The 19,657-nt window shown below is 43.9% G+C and overlaps 1 protein-coding gene across 1 annotated transcript; it reads left to right on the top strand.

The window, feature by feature from the left end:
- Nucleotides 1-8,915: 8,915 nt before the first annotated feature.
- Nucleotides 8,916-19,323, top strand: LOC310776275 (piggyBac transposable element-derived protein 4-like; the record flags this gene model as incomplete). Its single annotated transcript, XM_083636483.1, has 5 exons — nucleotides 8,916-9,282; nucleotides 9,476-10,266; nucleotides 15,932-16,132; nucleotides 16,273-16,291; nucleotides 19,262-19,323. Exons 2-5 carry the CDS (start codon nucleotides 9,517-9,519, stop codon nucleotides 19,321-19,323), a joined length of 1,032 nt encoding a protein of 343 aa, XP_083492609.1. The 5' UTR covers nucleotides 8,916-9,282; nucleotides 9,476-9,516.
- Nucleotides 19,324-19,657: the final 334 nt, after the last annotated feature.

Raw genomic sequence — 19,657 nt, 5'->3', positions numbered from 1 at the left:
GTATATGTATGTATATTTATAGGCATATTATGTCTGCATGTATATATACTCTCTAATTTGGGCTGCACTGAAAGCTTCTGGTTGGGTAACATACCGGAATGTTATGTTTTGTTAAATACTGAATGTTGATGTGTCTGATAATCCCATGTGGGATGGGTCATGTAATTGTCCTGACACGAAAATAAAATATTCATTCATTCATTCAATAGTTTTACTTGGTCAACCCAAACGGTTCAGATATATTTAGAAACAGGAGAGCGCACATAACATTTCACTCAGACCAAAACCTTTAAAAAAAATTGATTTAAAGAAAATATTTTTTTCATTTTTTTTTTTTTTTTTTTGTCCTAGTGAAATGTTCTATGGTCTCTCCCGATTCTAAATATAGCTCAACCGTTTGGTTTGACAAAGTCAAAAAAGTGGGCGTGGTTGGCGGCAGTGTCTGTCATGATAGACCCTTTTCACAGCTGCCATTTTCTGTCTAAAAGGCAGGATAAACAGTAGTATGAAGCGATGGCTGACACATCCCCTGAAACGAGCACGCCAGGCTACAGCAGAGGAACTGTCCGAGGTGCTGAAACAGCCAGAGCGTGCGGAGGCACAGGCCGTTGCTGTCCGTGGTACTAGGCAGCCATCCCGTGCTAAGCGGAGCAGCGGGAGAAAGCAGCCTCTGAAAACACAGTGACATAATTCTTTGCTAATTCCTTATGATCTTCTGCACCTGGTTGGCCGCCTATATAATCATCTCTGCTTTCAGACACCGTTGCTGCTCGTTGAACCACTGCTGCTGTGTCACTGCCTGTTCCTGCCTGAGTTCCTCTGTGAAATTATTCTCTGGACTGATCCTGCTTCCTGGGGAACCTTTTGAGCCTCTGGACTGTTCCTGCCTGCCTTATGATCCTTTTAGTTTATTGTCAGCCGCCCGACACCGTTTAGGCTGGTTTCACTCTTTTCTTGTTTATTTTTGTGAACTTTGAAAGTCTCAGTAAAAGACTTAAAACTGACTTTGACTCTGTCGTCTCTGCTCCTGGGTTCAATATCACAGCATTACAATGGCGCACAGTTGCATGATGGTGCCCAGGTGGGTGGGCGGTGTCTGTCTGTCAGTCATGATTTTGGGAGGCTGCAGAGCGGGCGATTTCCATAACTGCAGCCATGGCGCATCATCTCCAGAGTCTCCACCCTACGACCTAGTTGTTAAAATGTGAAGTTGTGTGTGTGTGTGTGTGTGTGTGTATATATATATATATATATATATATATATATATATATATATATATATATATATATATATATATATATATATATATATAATTATATATATATATAAATATAATATATAATTATATATATAATTATATTATATATAATTATATATAATTATATATATATATATATATATATAATATATAATTATATATATATATAATTATAATAATTATATTATATATAATTATAATTATAATATATATATACATATATATTATATATTATACGTGCGATCCCAGAATCCCTTGCGTGTCATCAGCTAGATCCATTCAGATGGCTTGACCACACCAGCATGGCTACTGACTATCGATAGTTAGCAACGACAATTGTGTTAGGCTCCAAAACGGAAATCCAAAAAAAGACATTTAAACTAAGATAATACAATGGTTATCGTAATTTCTACATCTATATTAACAAGGAAATATTTCCATTTGTAGGGATGCTTTTTTCCTCTTCTTCTTTTGAATTGACAGACTGGATGGAGCTTTGGCGTATTGCTGCCCCCCACAGTCTGAAGACGTATCTGCTTTTAAGGGGTGTCCCATTTTAAAGTCGCAAGATAGCCCTTAACACGCAGTTTTGAGGGCTACTAAGATTGAGGGTTGAGCTTGAGGGTTAAGATTGGGCATTGATGCAGCATTTGTGTGTGTATCGCTTTAAGACGGCGAACCGCGTCATACGCTCATCAGCATACAAACTAATACGTGTCTCGATACCCCCGACCTTCAGGCCTGCAATACCTGGGTGGACCACGTATTTTTAAGGCAAGGGGCTCGAGAGCGACGGCGAAGAGGGCCGGCGAGAGCTATAGCTATATAACTATAGCTGGTCTTAGCGCAAAAAAAACTCTACGCCAGGCGTACGCCTGAGCGCAGACAGTATTCTCTGGCGCAGTGCAGGAAATCCTCACTTGGATAGGCCCATTACGCACGGCTTGTGCGCAGACACACTTCCCTCCTCAGAATGCCATGTTGATTTTCAACTAACCTACACTGCAGAAAAAAACACAACTTGATTTAACAATGATAATTTGTTTGTCATTGTGCGAAAAAGTGATTTGCGTTTTGAATTGGATTACCAGGGGAATGAGGGTCTGGCGGGGCGGGAGTCTGTGTGTAGTGCGGGGAGGGGTGATTTTAAGTGTTCGGCTAGTGTGCCGTGTCCTGGAGGCTCCCCGGAGAAGGTGTGAGCTGGGCCGGGTAGGCAGGCTGGATGGGTCGGTGCCATTGTCGGTGCACAGGGTGGGTAGAGGCACTGAGGCAGTGCTGTGTGCGGCCCCGCGGATCTAAATCAGTTTCTGGCAGCAAATCACTTTTTGACACAACACCGGCCAGTAGGCTATACAGTAACCTCTCTCCCTGCAATTGCACCATGCAACAATAGCTTAACAATTCTGGTATAGGCTATTGAAATAGGCTAGAATTAAAGTCTCACACATCCCTACCCTATTAAAGAAACAAATATTTTTAAATGTGTATGTTATAGCCTATATGAGCGAAACGACTAATTAATAGGCTACTAATTACAAAAGCATCAATTTTCTTTATGAATCCAAACTGGTTCATCCTCCAATTCTCTCTTCCCTCTCCCTCTCTCTTTTCTCTCTCTCACTCTGTCACTCTGTTTGCACTGAGCAAGAAAGAAGCTGCTGTCACAGACGTGATGGCAGTGACGCTGTGGCTTTTAAGGGGAGGGATCTCACCTTGTGAATCCTGTTATGGGCATAAACACGCCTATGGATGTTTGCACCGAGATGACGTTAAGCGCAGCGGCCCGACATGCCCACAATTAGGGCTTTGCGTGGCGCTATTCCAGCACAAAACGGGCGCTAACGCAAAATGACCACCGTTGCGAAGATAGGGCCCTTAGTGTCACCAAGGGATCGGTTTTGGGTCCTATTTTATTCGGGGCTTATATGCTTCCCCTAGGTCTGATTATTAGACAATTTGAAGGTGTTGCTTATCACTGTTATGCTGATGATGTTCAGCTGCACATTTCTTTCGAGCCAGATAAAATGGACAATCTATCTGTCCTGTTCAACTGTCTGTCAGCCATTAAGGACTGGATGGCCAATAACTTTCTCCAGTTGAACCCTGACAAGACCGAGGTCCTTATTGTTGCCCTGGACAGTATTGTTCCTAAGGTTGCGCAATGTATGGGGTCTCTTTCATCTTCAGTGCGAACCAAACTCAGGAACCTTGGAGTTGTTTTTGACCAAAACATGTGCTTAGACAAACATATTAAGAATGTGAGCCGGACTTCATTTTTTCATCTTAGAAATATTTCTAAACTCCGTTCTATTGTCTCTCAAGCTGAGCTAGAAATGATTATACATGCCTTTGTATCTTCTCGTTTTGACTACTGCAATGCTCTTTTCACATGCCTTAGCAAAGCATCTTTGGACCGACTACAAGTGGTCCAAAATGCTGCTGCGAGGCTGTTGACCAAGTCCACTAAGATATGCCATATTACCCCCATTTTAGCTCACTTACACTGGCTGCCCATCAAATTTAGGATCCAGTTTAAAGTTCTTATTTTCACTTTTAGAGCCCTGCATGGTCAAGCACCTGCCTACATCTGTGATCTGTTACATCCCTACTCCACTAGCAGGCCACTTAGGTCTTCGGACCAGGGCCTTCTAGCTGTTCCTCGCTCGAGGCTTAAAACTAAAGGTGACAGATCTTTTCAGTCTGTTGCTCCCAATCTGTGGAACGCCCTTCCACTAGCCTTAAGATGTGCTGCCTCCATCGACATTTTTAAAAAGCAGCTAAAACGCATCTTTTCAGTTTGGCTTTTACTTAGCCTCTTGTTTATCACTGTGTATTACTTGTGTTGCATTTGATTCATTCATTTCTGTATGATTCACTGTTGTTTGATAAATTGCTGATTCATTGTTTTAACTGTATTTGATGATGTGAACTGTGAAGCACTTTGTGACCTTGCTCTGTGAAAGGTGCTATATTAATAAATTTTACTTACTTACTTACTTACCAGTGTGACGTAACGACTCAATACCAAGAATTAACGCCACTTGATTCTGCCTTTTCTTTAGAGCGGTAAAAAAATATATTAGCACTTTCACTTTCATTTTGTAATATATTTTTTTATTTCTGAATGCTCTTTTCTTTCATCTATTTGATGTAAATCACTTTGAATTGCCTCTGTGTATGAAATGTGCTACCAGAGGGCAGAAACGACTAGCGTTCCTACACACACACACACACACACACACACACACACACACACACACACACATATGTTAGTCTGGATTAGAGAGCAGATATTCAGTAGAGGATGCTACATCAGGCTGGATGTATCTGTAACTGAGTGTGCTGCATGGTTAATAAATAGCTGAACTTGAAGAACCAACATTTCTTTATTTCTTTGAAGAATTAAAGTGACCACAGAGATCCAACTTGGCTTTAAAAGAAAATAGCGGCTGAAACAAACATTTCTGCCAATATGACAGGCCGATAAAATTATACCTTAAATGCAACAGGCCGTTATCAAGAATTCCACTCTGGGAAACTGTTTTCACTTTTTTGCATTTTCAGGCACCAATAACGACATTCCCATGTAAAAGGAAGGCACTAACAAAAAAAAAGTTTGCCGTTTTATCCAGGGAGCATTGCTGTGTAAACAGGGCCTTAGTACAAAATAACTTATAACTGTATTATTATTGTTAACAATAACATAATAAACTTTGTCTCCAAAGTTAAAGAATTTCCATCCAACGCACACAGGGATAGTTCAGTTTGTTTGAAGTGGAGTCCTATGAGGTACTTGCATACAGTCAGTGTACTACATGCAGTAGAATGCAGCCGGCGCGGTTCCAGTTTGGAGAAATTGAGACCGGCTGCGTCAGGCAAGTAGAGCTGTGTGCTGAGTGTGAAGGAGGCCATGAGCAAAAATGTAAAAAAAAAAAACAACAACCCGGAAACAGAGATGCCAAGTTGACTTGAAAAGATGTAATTTACTTCCTGTTTTTAGCTGAAATGTTCACTGTAGCCAGGTGCGGCAGTACCTGCTAGTACAACAAGTGGAGTTGCGTGCCTGGCTACATCAAAGATTTCAGCTCAAAACCGGGTGTAAATGATGTATTTTCATTTCAACGTGGAATCTCAGGGCTTGTGGAGACTTGTATTATGCCAGGTGAGCAGTATAGAATCATTTTGTTGTGTTGTGTTGTGTTTGTTGTTTATCTCGTTCTTGCTCATGGCCCCCTTCACACTCAGCAGACAGCTCTACTTGCCTGACGCAGCTGGTCTCCATTTCTCCAAACTGGGAGCGCGCCAGCTGCATTCTACTGCATGTAGAACACTGACAGTATGCAAGTATCTCATACAACCCCACTTCAAACAAACTGAACTATCATCCCTTTAACACGTTTCTTCACAAAAAGAAGAAAAACAATCTGATGCATGCTTTTAAAACATCCTACTAATATAATTGGGCAAAAAGTTGGCACGACCCAGAATTGTTCACTTGCTCAACTGTGCATGCACAAAGAGCATGCCAGTAGAGCTGTGTCTGAGAAGAGGGCGAGACCTCGAGGGCAAGCCAGAGGCACGGTAGAAGTGAGTGATGCCAGTTCAGCTCTGTTTCTACTTATCATAAACAGGTAACCCAAAAAATATATATAATAATAAAAATAATACAAAATAAAATAAACAGGTAGTCCGGGGAGTGCAGCAATAGATTCCCTGCCTACCAGAGGCTCGCAGGTTCGAGCCCCCGTGTTACCTCCGGCTTGGTTAATTGTCTGGGAATCGGGCTAAAGGGTATGTGTGCTGGTCACTGCACTGGTCGGTCGGGGGGCCTGTCCCCTGTGATCCTCCCACACGCTACGTCCTGCCGGTGAAACTCTGGGGTGTCAGTGAGAAGTCCTTGTAACTGCACATGTATCAGAGGAAGCATTTGCAACTCTCCCCAGATCGGCAGAGGGGGTGGACCAACGACTGGGAAAACAGGGGGAATTGGCCAAGTACACACCCACACACACAAAAATATATCTATTTCAAAATGAAACTAGATCGAATAAACTGGATTTTTGTTCTCAGCCAAACTGATACAACTTTGAATCAAATTTAGGTGTGTGAGTTCACTGTGCAGAAGGTTCCTGTCATGGTGGACAATGGCTTGTCCTCACTGAGAGATACACACGCACGCACACGCACACGCACACACACACACACACACACACACACACACACACACACACACACACACACACACACACACACACACACACACACACACACACAGACTCTCTCTCTCTCTCTAACTGGGTCTAACAGAGACCTTCACTGGTATTACCTTCAGAGTGTTTCCATCTTCCACAGTGGAAAAAAAAGGAAACAGCCTGTCAGTGAAGGGATGTCTGAAGGTGTGTATGTTGGTGTTAGTATCAGCATCAAAGAATGACAGCTTTCCTCTGTCCCAGTCAAGATGCACGCTGACCCTCTGGAGCTTCTTCTTCACTGTGAGATCAGTGACTATACCTGATGGAGAGACTGCACTGTATTTACCATAGGTAAAGAAACGTATTCTCCATAATGCAGACAGTGCGAATCCCTTCCTCTGACCCTCTACGAACACACCCAGTCTCCAGCCTGTACAGTGTCCAACCTCAACATCCCAGCGGTGATATCCAGACTTAAAGCCCTCAGAGCCCAGGACACTCCAACACATGTCAAACCTCTCTGGATTGTCAGGAAGCTGCTGTCTCTCTCCACGGCTCACACTGGTCAGATCTTCAGAGACGATCAGTTTTGGATGGGCGGTGTTTGGGTCCAGAACCACAGGGGTGTAGGAGACCATCTTCCCCATCTTGTGCCAGACTGTGAAGCTCAGGTTGCCCAGGTGTTTGGCCTCGTCTATCAGAGCTCCTGAGACCAGCTGTGGATCCTCCAGCAGGGAGCGCTGGACTCTTTCCACTGTAGCCTTGTAGTTCTGCAGGACAGAGATGTCTTCAGCCCTCAGCTCCTTCTCTATGGCTTTGACTGTGTCAGAAAGAGCTGCTATCTCTCTGTTCAGACCCTCAATCTTCTCCTTCATCGTCTGACTCTTCTGCTCCTCTTCCTCCCTCAGTGCATTGATCCTGGCCTTCTCTTCCTCTTGTAGAAACCCTTGAAGGGACTGCTGAAGCTTCTTAAACTCCTCCTTAACTCATTGGGTGCCAAGGACGCCATACGGCGTCTTTTTATTAATCTCGCTTGGGTGCCAAAGACGCCGTATGGCGTCTTTTTTTCGAAATTGCTTTTATTCAATTTTTAGATCGTTTAGGACCTTGGGCAAGTATTCAACATGAATCCCTACAAGAATCGGATGCGTAAATCGGCGCAATCTTGACGCGATGCAGTGCTGCCCCCCCCCTTCCTGCGTCAGGGCGCTGCCTTTCTCTTCTTGAGAGCGCGACAATCGGCCATTCCTTCCTTGTCTTCCCTTCCTCTCGGTCCGTGTATTTCCTCTTGAGCATATCCATAGCATAGCGAGTATTTAGCGAGTATTTAGCATAGTCATTAGCGATAGATTATATTTAGATCAGTTTGTGAGATTGTGTGGTGAGTAGATTTGAGTGTTTGGCGTGTTTGGTGAGTGGTTTGTGTGTCTGAGACACACAAACCACACACAGTGTGTGTGTGTGTGTGTGTGTGTGTGGGAGATCGCGTGTGTTAGTTAGCGTTAGCAGTAGATTAGCTCTTAGTTAGTAGTGTGTTTGTGAAAAAAAAAACAAAAAAAAACAAAAAAAATAAGTGTCGGTGTTGGTGTTGGTGTCGGTGTGTCTGTCTGTCTGTCTGTGTGTGTGTGTGTGTGTGTGTGTGTGTGTGTGTGTGTGTGTGTAGTTGTCTCTGTCTGTGTGTCTGTGTTAGCTAGTTTATAGCCAGGTGTAGGCGTGTAGCTATAGATTAGCTATGCCCAGGCGCAGACGGCCTAGGCCCGGAGCTGGCCAGCTTACGCTGGAGCAGGCCCTCTGCCGTGCCGTGAGGAAGAGAGATCTTCCGGAGACTGACTCCGAGGACCCCTCATCCGATCCTTCATCGGATCCTGTGGAATCCAACACGAGGGATGGTGACTGGCATCCACCACCTCGTCAGGCCCACCTGGATTCCAGCGATGGTGAGATGAATCGATTTTCAAAAAATCATCTGATATTGAAAACACATATCATGTATCTTATTTTTATAAACTCTCACTTTGACTACAGACTCTGACGAGTTTGATGAGGAGGAGGAGGAGGAGACTGATCTGGCGCCTCAGAGAGGCTCAGAGGAGGGGGATGTGGCGATGGCGTCTTCTTCAAGAGGTGAGAACCTATACTTTGCAGGAAATTCATGTCACGTATACAGCCAGCTACATCTATAATAATAATAATTGATTGGATTTATATAGCGCCTTTCTAGACACACAAAGCGCTTCACATATCAGGGGAGGGAGGGGGAGGGAACTCAACTCATCCACCATGTATTTGTCAGGACAAAAGGAAACCATGAGAACAATCTAAACATGTGACTTACAGTACAGTATCTATATAGGAACAGGCATCACTGGCCAGCAAGTAAACAAACCATTGGAGGTAATAATGTAAAAAAAAAATAAACGCACACACTTATTCATCAATTTATTTTTGTCAACACAAAGCTTGGTAAGAATAACAATCCTGAATTAGCCTACTAATACCATGTAAAATATAAAATTTCAGAGTTGCAGCACAGCTCTGAGGAGGGGACTGACGATGAAGGGGCAGGTGCTCCCGCCAGCTTTCGTCGTGCCCGCTTGCAGTCCAGTGACGAAGGTGAGATATAAGCCATTTTAGAATTACAATTATTCATCTGATATTGAAAACATAAACTTTTTTCCCTCAAGAATGTATCATATTTTATAAACTCACTTTGACTACAGGGGAGGAGGAGGAGGAGGAGGAGGTGGTGGAGGAGGAGGAGGAGGAGGAGGAGGTGGTGACGACTGAGCGCGTGCGGGCATCTGCAGTTGGGAAGAGAGGGTCTTCAAGAGGTGAGAATCTATAGATACTTTACAGGAAATTCATGTCACGTATGCAGCCAGCTCATCTATAATAATAATAATAATAATATCAATTATTATTATTATTATTATTGTCAACACAAGGCTTCTAATTATTGGAAAAAAGACAGCTTTTTTACATATCACAATTGTCTGAAGAAAAACCTTTTATTTCATTTTTCAGCGGGCAAGCCTCGTCAGGAGGACTCTCCACGCTGGCATACTATGCCAGACTGGAGCCCCAAAGTCTTCCCCTTCACAGCAATGCCAGGTCCCAGGAATGCGGCTGCATCACTACAGTCAGACAAGCCGGCAGATTTCCTGGAGCTGTTCCTCGGTGATGAGCTGCTGCAGATCATTGTTCAGCAGACCAACATCTATGCTAAACAGTGCATCGCCGTGCTGGATCAGCTGCACATGCCCTACACCCGGGTAAACGCCTGGCAACCGCTGTCTGTGGGAGAGCTGAAGCGATTCCTGGGGCTCCTCTTCCTCACTGGCCTTGTCAAGAAGCCCAAGATTGCGGACTACTGGTCTCTTGATGTGGCGATGGAGACCCCATACTTCAGGAAGACAATGTCCCGCAACAGGTTCCAGCTGATATGGCGCTTTCTCCATTTCTGTGACAATGAGAGGGTCGATGCCACCGACCGGCTCCACAAAGTGCGGCTCATCCTTGACTTGCTCCTCTCCAAGTTCAAGGAAATGTACCAGCCCTCACAAAACATTAGTGTGGATGAAGGGATGCTGTTGTGGAGGGGGAGGCTACGTTTCCGTGTGTACAATCCGGCAAAACCGATAAAGTACGGAATAAAGAGCTATATTCTGTGCGATTCAGAGAACGGGTATTGCTATGCAATGAAACCCTACTGTGGAATTCACAGCACCCTACTGGACACCGTGCAGTTCCTCATTGCCGGCCTGGAGGGATATGGCTACCGTCTCTGGATGGATAATTTCTACAACAGCGGGACCGTGAGCCGACGTCTCCTCAGCCTCCAGATGCACTCAGCTGGGACACTCCGGGTGAAGAGGGGCGAACCTGCGTCCATCCGGCAGGTGACCATGTCGGATCTGCGAGTAGGTGAACGACTCGCTCGTCATGACGATGGGGTGATGTTCCTGGCATGGCGGGACAAGCGCATCGTCAGGATGATCTCCACCTTCCACCAGGATGTCATGAAGACTGTGGCGGTGAAAGAGAAAGGGCAAAGTGAACGGGTCCTGCAGAGCAAGCCAGCATGTGTTGTCGAGTACAACCAGTACATGAGTGGGGTTGATCGACTTGACCAGAAGATATCCTACTATCCATTTGTGAGGAAGACGTCCAAATGGAGCTCCAAGTTCGTGGTCTACCTCATGCAGATTGCAATGAGCAATGCATTTATTCTGTACAGGAAATGCAACCCCACGTCCAGCTGCAAAGTCCTCAAAGAATTCACCCTGTCTGTGGTGAAATCGTGGACGGAGGCGACATCTGCTTGCCCCCCCCCTCCTCCTCCAGCAGACGAGCCACCTCCTCTTCCTCCAGGAAGGACGCCAAGACACACACGCCAACGGTCCAATTCAGTGAGGCAGAATGTGGACTTTGCGGGTCATGTGCCACAGCCGGTGAAAGTCCCGCCCACCAAGAGCAAGGCAAATCGAAAATGTGCTCACTGCGCAGCAAAGGGACACCGTAAAGAGACCAAATTTGTCTGCCCCCAATGTGACCATGTGCCTCTCTGCCTCTACCCCTGCTTTTTTGAGTATCACTCACAGTGATTGTTGTATCTTTATACAACAATCACTGTGAGTGATACTCAAAAAGAGACTAGATAACAGTACTATTATTATTCTATAGTTATTTATAGATTATTATTATATATTATTATATATATTATTATTATATATTATATTATTATTATATATTATTATATATAGATAGTTATTTATAGATTATTCTATCCTATTCTATAGTACTACAGTACTATAGACTCGCCCCCACATCTCAAAGCAGCAGTTATAAAAGATCTGTATGTTTTGTGCTAACTCCACACAGGTCATCTGAATATGGCTGTCCGGACAGGGGGACGCCCAGAGAGGCCACGGCCCATTGTTTATAGTACGGTACAAGACAATAATATTTTCTATAACAGTGATGCTGATGTCATAACTGTCCTCAATGTCATAGGCTCGGATGATGTCATCGGTACAAGTGTCCAGTGATGTCAGCAGTGATGATGTCATCGCTCGTGACCTTTTTTTGCCTCCAATATACAGCATGTGTTCATTTCCAACTCCTGTGAAGGTTATTTTCAAGAAAATAAAACAATGCAGGAAATTTTGTGTTTGACTATTTTTATAATGTTACACAAAAAATGAAAGCTTAGAATGTGTAGTTTCATCCAGAAAAAGAAAAAAAGTTGATATCTTCTTTCTTTGTGGAAATATGGACTTCAATATCCAGCATGACCCCGTGAAAGTGAGCATTTTGATGTTAGACCAAGTGGTATACTAATATTTGTAGAAAATAAACAAAACATTCTTTTGACATACTTTTTCCCGCAGGTAAACTAGACATTCTAACCTTTCATTTCAGCTATAGCATTTTGTTCAACTCAAAGGAGAATTCATTATTTGGCCTATGTTTACATAAAGTTGTCTTGATTTCCAACTATTTTGAAGGTCCATGTGAAGAAGATAAAACAGTGCAGGACATGTTGTGTTTTGAATATTGTTATTATGTTACACATCAAATGAAAGCTTTCAATGTGTAGTTTCATAAAAATAAAAAATAAAGTTGATATCTTCTTTCTTTGTGGAAATATGGACTTCATTATCCAGCATGACCCCATGAAAGTGAACATTTTGATGTTAGACCAAGCTGTAAACTAATATTTGTAGAAAATAAACAACACATTCTTTTGACATACTTTTTCCCGCAGGTAAACTAGACATTCTAACCTTTCATTTCAGCTATAGCATTTTGTTCAACTCAAAGCAGAATTCATTCTGTCGCCTTTCTAACATAAAGATGTGATTATCTCAGAAACTAATTTCACCATGCTGTTTTCGGTCGAAAACACTCTTTTTCAGAGGGGTGTATTTCCAAAATGGAACAGTTTATAAACACACTTTTTTTTTTTTTATGAAACAGAAGGGTTCAAAGTTTCATTGAGGCTATTGGTTGTCCATATAAGAGGAACACAAAAAATGATATGGCTATATTAAAATGCATTGCGGCCTATGTGGCACAGTACAGCAACCTTTTGCCCAAGGGCCGTGGCACCCAAAGTGTTAATCTGCTTCTCTGTGTGTCGGGCCTGGACCTTAATGTGTGCTGCTGTTTGATCACAGTTTCCTTTAACTTTATTAAAGAGCTGCAGTTTCTCATTTAAGGTCTTCAGAGATTCCTGGAGTTTGTTCTTGTGATGGCGTGCAGATTCATGGATGGTAATGGATCTGATTCTGTGGTGGTTGTGTGTGTCTGAATCCAGACAGCGATGACACACAAGCTGCTGATGGTCCAGACAGAAGAGCTTGAGTTTCTCAGAGTGCAAACTGCAGAGAGGCTCAGACTCTGCTGAAGCTCTCTGATCTCTCTCCAGTAAGAAGGCCTCACACATGTTCTTCAACACCAAGTTACATGGTGGTGGTTTTCTTGAAGATGCAGCCCTACAAACTGGACACTCACGCATTTGGTTCCTTGTCCACCATCTCTGCAGACAGGCTTTACAGAAGCTGTGGCTACATTTCAGGATGACAGGATCTTTAAAGATGTCACAGCAGACAGTACAGGAGAGATGCTCCTCTTGTCTCCAAGACATTTTCTCTCCGAGTGAATCTGAAAACGAACAAAACAGAGATCATATATAATAAATGATGAACAAAAGGCAACGTATTTTATTTTGTAATATAATACACAGCATCATGGAAATGAAACACATATTTGTATTTCTAAATCTATACCACAGTAATGATAACTCGGGGACACTTTCGCTTTAACACTGTTTAGCAAGGTTAATGGTAGAACCATTCTTGTATTTGCATACCGAGTTTTGATTGGCTATACGGCTTTTGTTTATATTCCTGACACAACGTTGAGGACGCGCAGAATTCCCAAGGAATGCCAGCTGTAACGTTAGTGTTTCCCGTGAGATGATCTTGTTGGATTAAGCACGATTCTTTAAACTTTATCTGCGAGTGCGGTCCAGGCGCAGAACACAGACAACATTATGAGAGTTACTGATGACTGCAGCAGTGTGAAGCACTTTCTGGCTTTTCCTCCTTGGTTTGTTTGTATTTAACTCATTGAGTGCCAATGACGACTATCGTCGTCAAATCAAATAGTAACGTAGAGTGCCAATGACGACTAAAGTCGTCAATTGCGTTTTTTGACGGTGGGACATGGATCAAAGCCTGATGCATCTCCTGTAAAAATATGGGGGATGTTGAAGGTATATAAGCTATTTTACGGACCCATTAGGTGGCGACAGTGCTCTCCAGATTAGAGAAAGGTGAGGAAAAAACAGAGAAGTCATGGGGAAACGGAAACCGCATCGGTATGCATCGATATGCATGAAGCATAACGTTAGCTGCTCCCACAATTGAGCCCCTCCGTCTCTGCTGCGATAGCCCCTCCACATGATTAGTTGCCAGAAAAGGTTACATTATTCTCAGCTGGAAGCGCTGGGAGCCGGCGACAAAAACGGCGGAACGCTGTGAAAAAGCTGGGTGTAGCGCACTTTTCAGTGCAGAGCAAACGCAGCAGAGAGCCACCAGAGACACTCCCACGGAGGAGGAGTGTGCAGTTGAGGGGGGTGGGGCACGCAGGGCACCATACAACACCGACCCAGACAGCAGGCTCGATGGACAGACAGATTGGCAAACACAAGCTAGAATATCTGATGCCCACCAGCAGTAAATCAAGACCAGCAAGAAAGTGTAGGGTCTGCGCACGCAGGGGCCAGCGCTGCTGGATGCAGCTAAAAAATATTATTTTGCCATCAAAATTCCTTTGTTTTCCTTTTTCTTTTATTGAAGGAAATTATTTTTGAGGTGTCACTACATCAGAAAATATTAGCTTCAGAGTCAGTGATGTGCTTGAAATGCTTCATTTCACAAAAGGCTCATTATCTCAGCTTCTAGTTTGAAACGTCTGTTTTTGCTGAAACCAACCTATCTTCTACTGCTCATAACTATAGAACGGAAAATGATATCAATAAACTTTTTTTGCTGATGATACAAGATAGTCTCATCGTTCTTTGGGCGTGTTCGGTGTTTACATAGTAATATCACACAATATTCTGTGGACCTCGAGAAATCACTGAAAACGCTCTGAAAGGGCTGGCACTGGGAGCATCCGTTTTCCAAAAGTGGCTGGCACTCAATGAGTTAATCATGAGCCCTAAAGTTACGTTTTGTTTCTGTTTTAGGGACTGTGCGAGCATCTAGTTATGGATAGATGTGTGTTTTAGCCATAGACTGTATAATATAAATGTTTTAGCACGTTTTGACGTGTGCAGTCGTCGAAGAGTAACAAAGAATATGGAAGGAAAGAAGCGAGTCTTAGATCAGCGCTGCCGCCATTTTGGCCCGAAAATCGCCTCTTTTGCGTGGTGTCATCGTCATGGGTGTCTCCAAAATGGCTCTTGTGTGCGATTGTCCCTCGCCAGCGCTTCTTATCAATAAGTTCTTTGGCGGGACATAAACCATAGCCTATAGATGTTAGGCGAGCTGTGAGACTGGTGGATTTACGTGTGGATACTTGATGTCCAAAGCACACTTGGTAAGCTGAAGTCTCGATAACTAGGAACGCTGTAGCACTTGATAGCTGAGTCTGCAAGGCTCGAAGATGGGAACTGTTGCAGAGGGTTCTCGTGAGATCAATCTATGAACAACTACAGAGGACTTGCAGAGCACACCCTTATAGGTCCCGAATATGACATCAGTGATGACATGATCATGGATTGTGACCTCCTCACTGTCATTATTATGCACATTATTATTATTATTATTATTATTATTATTATATGAATGAATGAATGAAACCTTTATTGCCCCTCAGGGAATTTGCTCTGTACAAGGAGCCAAAAAAGAACATAACAGGCACACATCTATACTATAATTGCGGGAGCATCTGTCTGTCTGTCTCTCTGTCCTTCGCGTATCTCGAGAACCGTTGGTCGGATCGACTTCAAATTCGGGGGGTGCGCTGATGGCGACCCGACGGAGTGCAGGGCCCTGTTTCCGTGCGATTCGGATGCGAAACACGTTTGATATTTGAATATCTGTCTTCAGTTCTGCGCTCCTTCAAGCTCCAACTGATCTGGCGATAGGGTCGTTAAGGAGGTGAGAACAGTCAACACAGGGTCATTAACTAAATCAACATCGAGTCCTTGAGATTGAATGGGGAGGGGGGAGGGGGTTAAGTAAACATGAGAGAGAGGGCAGCCTGAAAGCAGCAGAGAATAGTAGGAGAACATGTATTTGTAAGCTGAATAAGCAGCATTAATATTTAAGTTTGTCATGAATAAAATCAAGGGTTCTGTTCTAGGTTCTGTTCTAGGGTTCTGTTCTAGGTCCTTTCCTGTTCCTCCTCTACATGGGTTCACTTGGTCACGTCATTTCATCTCATGGTTTTTCCTATCACTCCTAGGCCGACGACACACAGCTTTACCTTTCCTTCCGCCCCTCTGATACTTCAATTGGGTCACGGATCTCTGCCTGCCTGAAAGACGTTGGTGTCTGGATGGCGGATCACCACCTCAAACTCAACCCTGGAAAAACCGAGATCATCTTCCTCCCTGCCAAAGAATCCCCCCTGCCTGACCTCTCCATATCTATTGACAACCACACCGTAACTCCATCTCAAACAGCTAAAAACCTGGGAGTGATCCTTGACCACCAACTCACCTTCTCTGCCTACATTGCCGCAACAGCACGCTCCTGCCGGTTCTCCCTCTTCAATATTCGCAAGATCCGCCCATTTCTCACCAGAGAAGCAACACAAACTCTGGTACAGGCACTGGTACTGTCACGCATTGACTACTGCAACGTCCTTTTGGCAGGCCTCCCTGCCTCTGAAATACTTCCTCTTCAGCTCATTCAGAACACAGCAGCCCGTCTGGTCTACAATTGACCTAGATTTTCCCATGTCACCCCCCTTTTCCGAGAGCTTCATTGGCTTCCCATCCTAGCACGCATCAAATTCAAAACTCTGGCACTAGCTTTCAAGGCCGTTCACCAAACAGCCCCCTCATACTTACAGTCTATGGTCACTTTTCAAACCTCTCACCGCCCACTCCGCCCCTCCACTAGTGCAGGACGTCTCGCCCCTCCCCTGCTACGTGGGCTCAGAAGCCGCTCTCGGTCGAGACTTTTCTCCTACCTGGCCCCAAAATGGTGGAATGAACTTCCCCCGGACATCAGGACTGCTGCATCACTCCCCATTTTCCGCAGGAAACTTAAAACTCACCTCTTCAGACTTTATATTGACTCTTCCTGAATTCCCTCCCTTCCCTCTGCCTGCTTTCCATGTGTTTGTAATTGAATTTTCTGTTTCTTATATGATTGCTCCTTTAACTGTTCTCACCTTTAATCTCCCCTTTTATATTGGCTTCTCATATTTTTACTACTGTTTTTCTATTTGATCTATTCATGTTATTGTGTGCTGTATATGATCATGATGTAAGTCGCTTTGGATAAAGGCGTCTGCTAAATACCAATAAAGTAAAGTAAAGTAAAGTAATCAGTAGAGCTCAGTGATCTTAGTTAAGTGAGATTTTTATGTGGCTATAATGGTAGGCTATAATGAGTCACGCATTCAGAAATAATATCCTCTAGGGCCACGCCACTTCCGGGAACCCCCATCCTGTGTAAGTAGGGTTCCCAGAGTAAAACCTGGCCATTTCCACCACTGCTTATGGATGAGCATCATCTGCTCCATGCCATCGAGAAGCGTTGGTCGGATCCACTTCAAACTTTGGAAGTGTGCCCTATTGTGCAGTGCAGTGCCATATTTTCGTGCAATTGCGCATAGCGCCACCTACTGGCAACACAAATAGCGATTTATCTTGATAACCATTCATCTGATCGACTTCAAACTTAAAACTCAGGGAGTGCGCTTAGGGGGACTCAACGGAGTGCAGGGAGCTGAATTCCATGCAATCTGGCATAGCGCCACCTACTGGCAACACAAAAAGTGGTTTATGCAATTTGGACTTATTCCAGGACTGTCTGTTTGTCGGATCGACTTCAAACTTGCGCTTAGGGGGACCTGACAGAGTGCAGTGTGTGTGCGGGGGGGGGAAGCGCCCACGGGGTGATGCATGGGGGAACGGGCACTGCACTAGTGTAATAATAATTACAATAATCCAGATGAGAAGTGATAAAAGTATGGATACCTCAAAATTAGACCACGCGTACCCCATTTGATAAGATTTTTGCTTTCAGATGTTTTATTACAGAAAGTGTATGAAACCCATCACCAAAACAGTACTACATTCTATCATTGTCTTACTTGTGGACTGTCTCCCAGTGTCTTGAGTTACTGGTTTTATTTAGTTGAGTACCCCACTGTTCTTGAGGAGGGGTCTGTACCTCCTAAAATTGTATTTATTTTATCTTCTTATTCTTTTACATTATCATATGGGAAATTGCAATGAGGGTTGTGCAATAAACCCATGATGACTTGTGCAATATGCTTACGAGCAATTAGGATGAAGTGTTGAACCAATGAACCAACCAGTATTCGCTGTCTTATTTTTATACTACACCACTTGCACAATTTCCCAGTGGAAGTTTAGTGTGCATGTTAGCAAGGGTCTACACTGTATGTTTCGATGTGTTTTTTTCTGTCTGTTGTATGTATAGTGTCAAAACCTCTATGTACTTGTGATATGTGGCTGTGTATGGCACTATATGCCCAAGACAATTTTCCCCTCTGGGACAATAAAGTTAATCTAATCTCATCTCATCATCTCATCGTCTCAGTGGAGTGACAGTGATCAGCTGGAGAGGATGGGGAGTGGTTAAAGTCCCTGGAAACCAGAAATATTTTATTATTATTTAGCATTTTGAGTTCATCACATCACAGGAGCCTATGTTAATAAGCCACCAGCCAAATTTGAACGATGATGAACGTCGCAAAGTATATAAATTTAGTTTTGACAGTCTGGCAAAAGTAATGAGAATCGATTATTTTTTAGAGTGTATTTTCTCCCGCGGACTGTGTGGGCGTGTCCCGTCTACAGCAGGGAAATTTCTGTCTCTCGGAGAGCGCGAGAGAGAGGGGGGGAGGGAAACGGAGAAAGAGAGAAAGAGAGATCGACACACACACACACACACACACACACGCACACACCGTGTGTGTGTGTGTGTGTGTGTGTGTGTGTGTTCGTTGCTCGTATGTGTGAGTAACCTCGCGTCATCAGGCTGTGTCTCTCTCTGTGCTCTCTCTCACATGAGAGGAGAGAGAGAGAGAGAGAGAGGAGAGGAGAGGAGAGAGAGAGAGAGAGAGGAGAGGAGAAAAGAGGAGAGGAGAGAGAGAGAGGAGAGAGAAGAGAGAGAGAGAGAGAGAGAGAGAGAGAGAGAGAGAGAAGCATAGCGCTCGGCACAGAGTGGGAGGGAGGCAGACATACTGAGCGAGCGCTGTCACTGGGGGCAAAGAACGGACAAAAGGAGGGTGGGTGCGGATTGCGCACGTGTACAAAGGTTATATAGAGCTTATGACGTCATAAGCTCCTGCATTTTAGCACCTCGCGCACTGCTCTCTTCAATGAGGAAGTATCTTGTAGAATCTTGTAGAAAAGTGTCGATTTTAAGGCTTTGGGTTGAAAGTAATGTATAATAATTTCGGAGGCACAAAATTACTAACATAAGACCCTAAATAACATAGTTAGAACGTTTTTGTGGATTTTGGTTTCCAGGGACTTTAATGTAAATGAGCAGCTATTTGTTCACTCCCCCCATTAACTGGCTGCCTCAGGTGTGAAAAACTTCTCCAACTTTGAGGGCCGATTTCTCAGCGTCTTACTTTCCAGAGTGTGAACAATCAAATAAGCATGGGCTCTATCGTCCCACTGGCCTTAAATGAGCGCTTAGCGCCAGGTGCAGCCCATATTAGTGGGCGTGGCCATGTCGGCGCTACATGTGGCCTTAAGCATTATAACCACGCCTTTTAAGCGTAGAATTATTCACAAGGTGCTCATTGGAGAAGTGCAGTAAACAAATCACAATGTCCCTTTCATGTTCCATTCCACGGAGTGATCCAATCCGATCAGAAAAGCCCAAAGCGCTCTGAGCTTCCCCCCTCCCTCTTTCATCCCCGTCTGTCTCCATATATATTATTCCACATTATTATGCTTCTCAAACCAATCTTACT

This window comes from Poromitra crassiceps, assembly GCF_964638095.1.
Source record: "Poromitra crassiceps genome assembly, chromosome: 5".
NCBI lineage: Eukaryota > Metazoa > Chordata > Actinopteri > Beryciformes > Melamphaidae > Poromitra > Poromitra crassiceps.
This window is presented reverse-complemented; position numbering and strand designations above follow the sequence as displayed.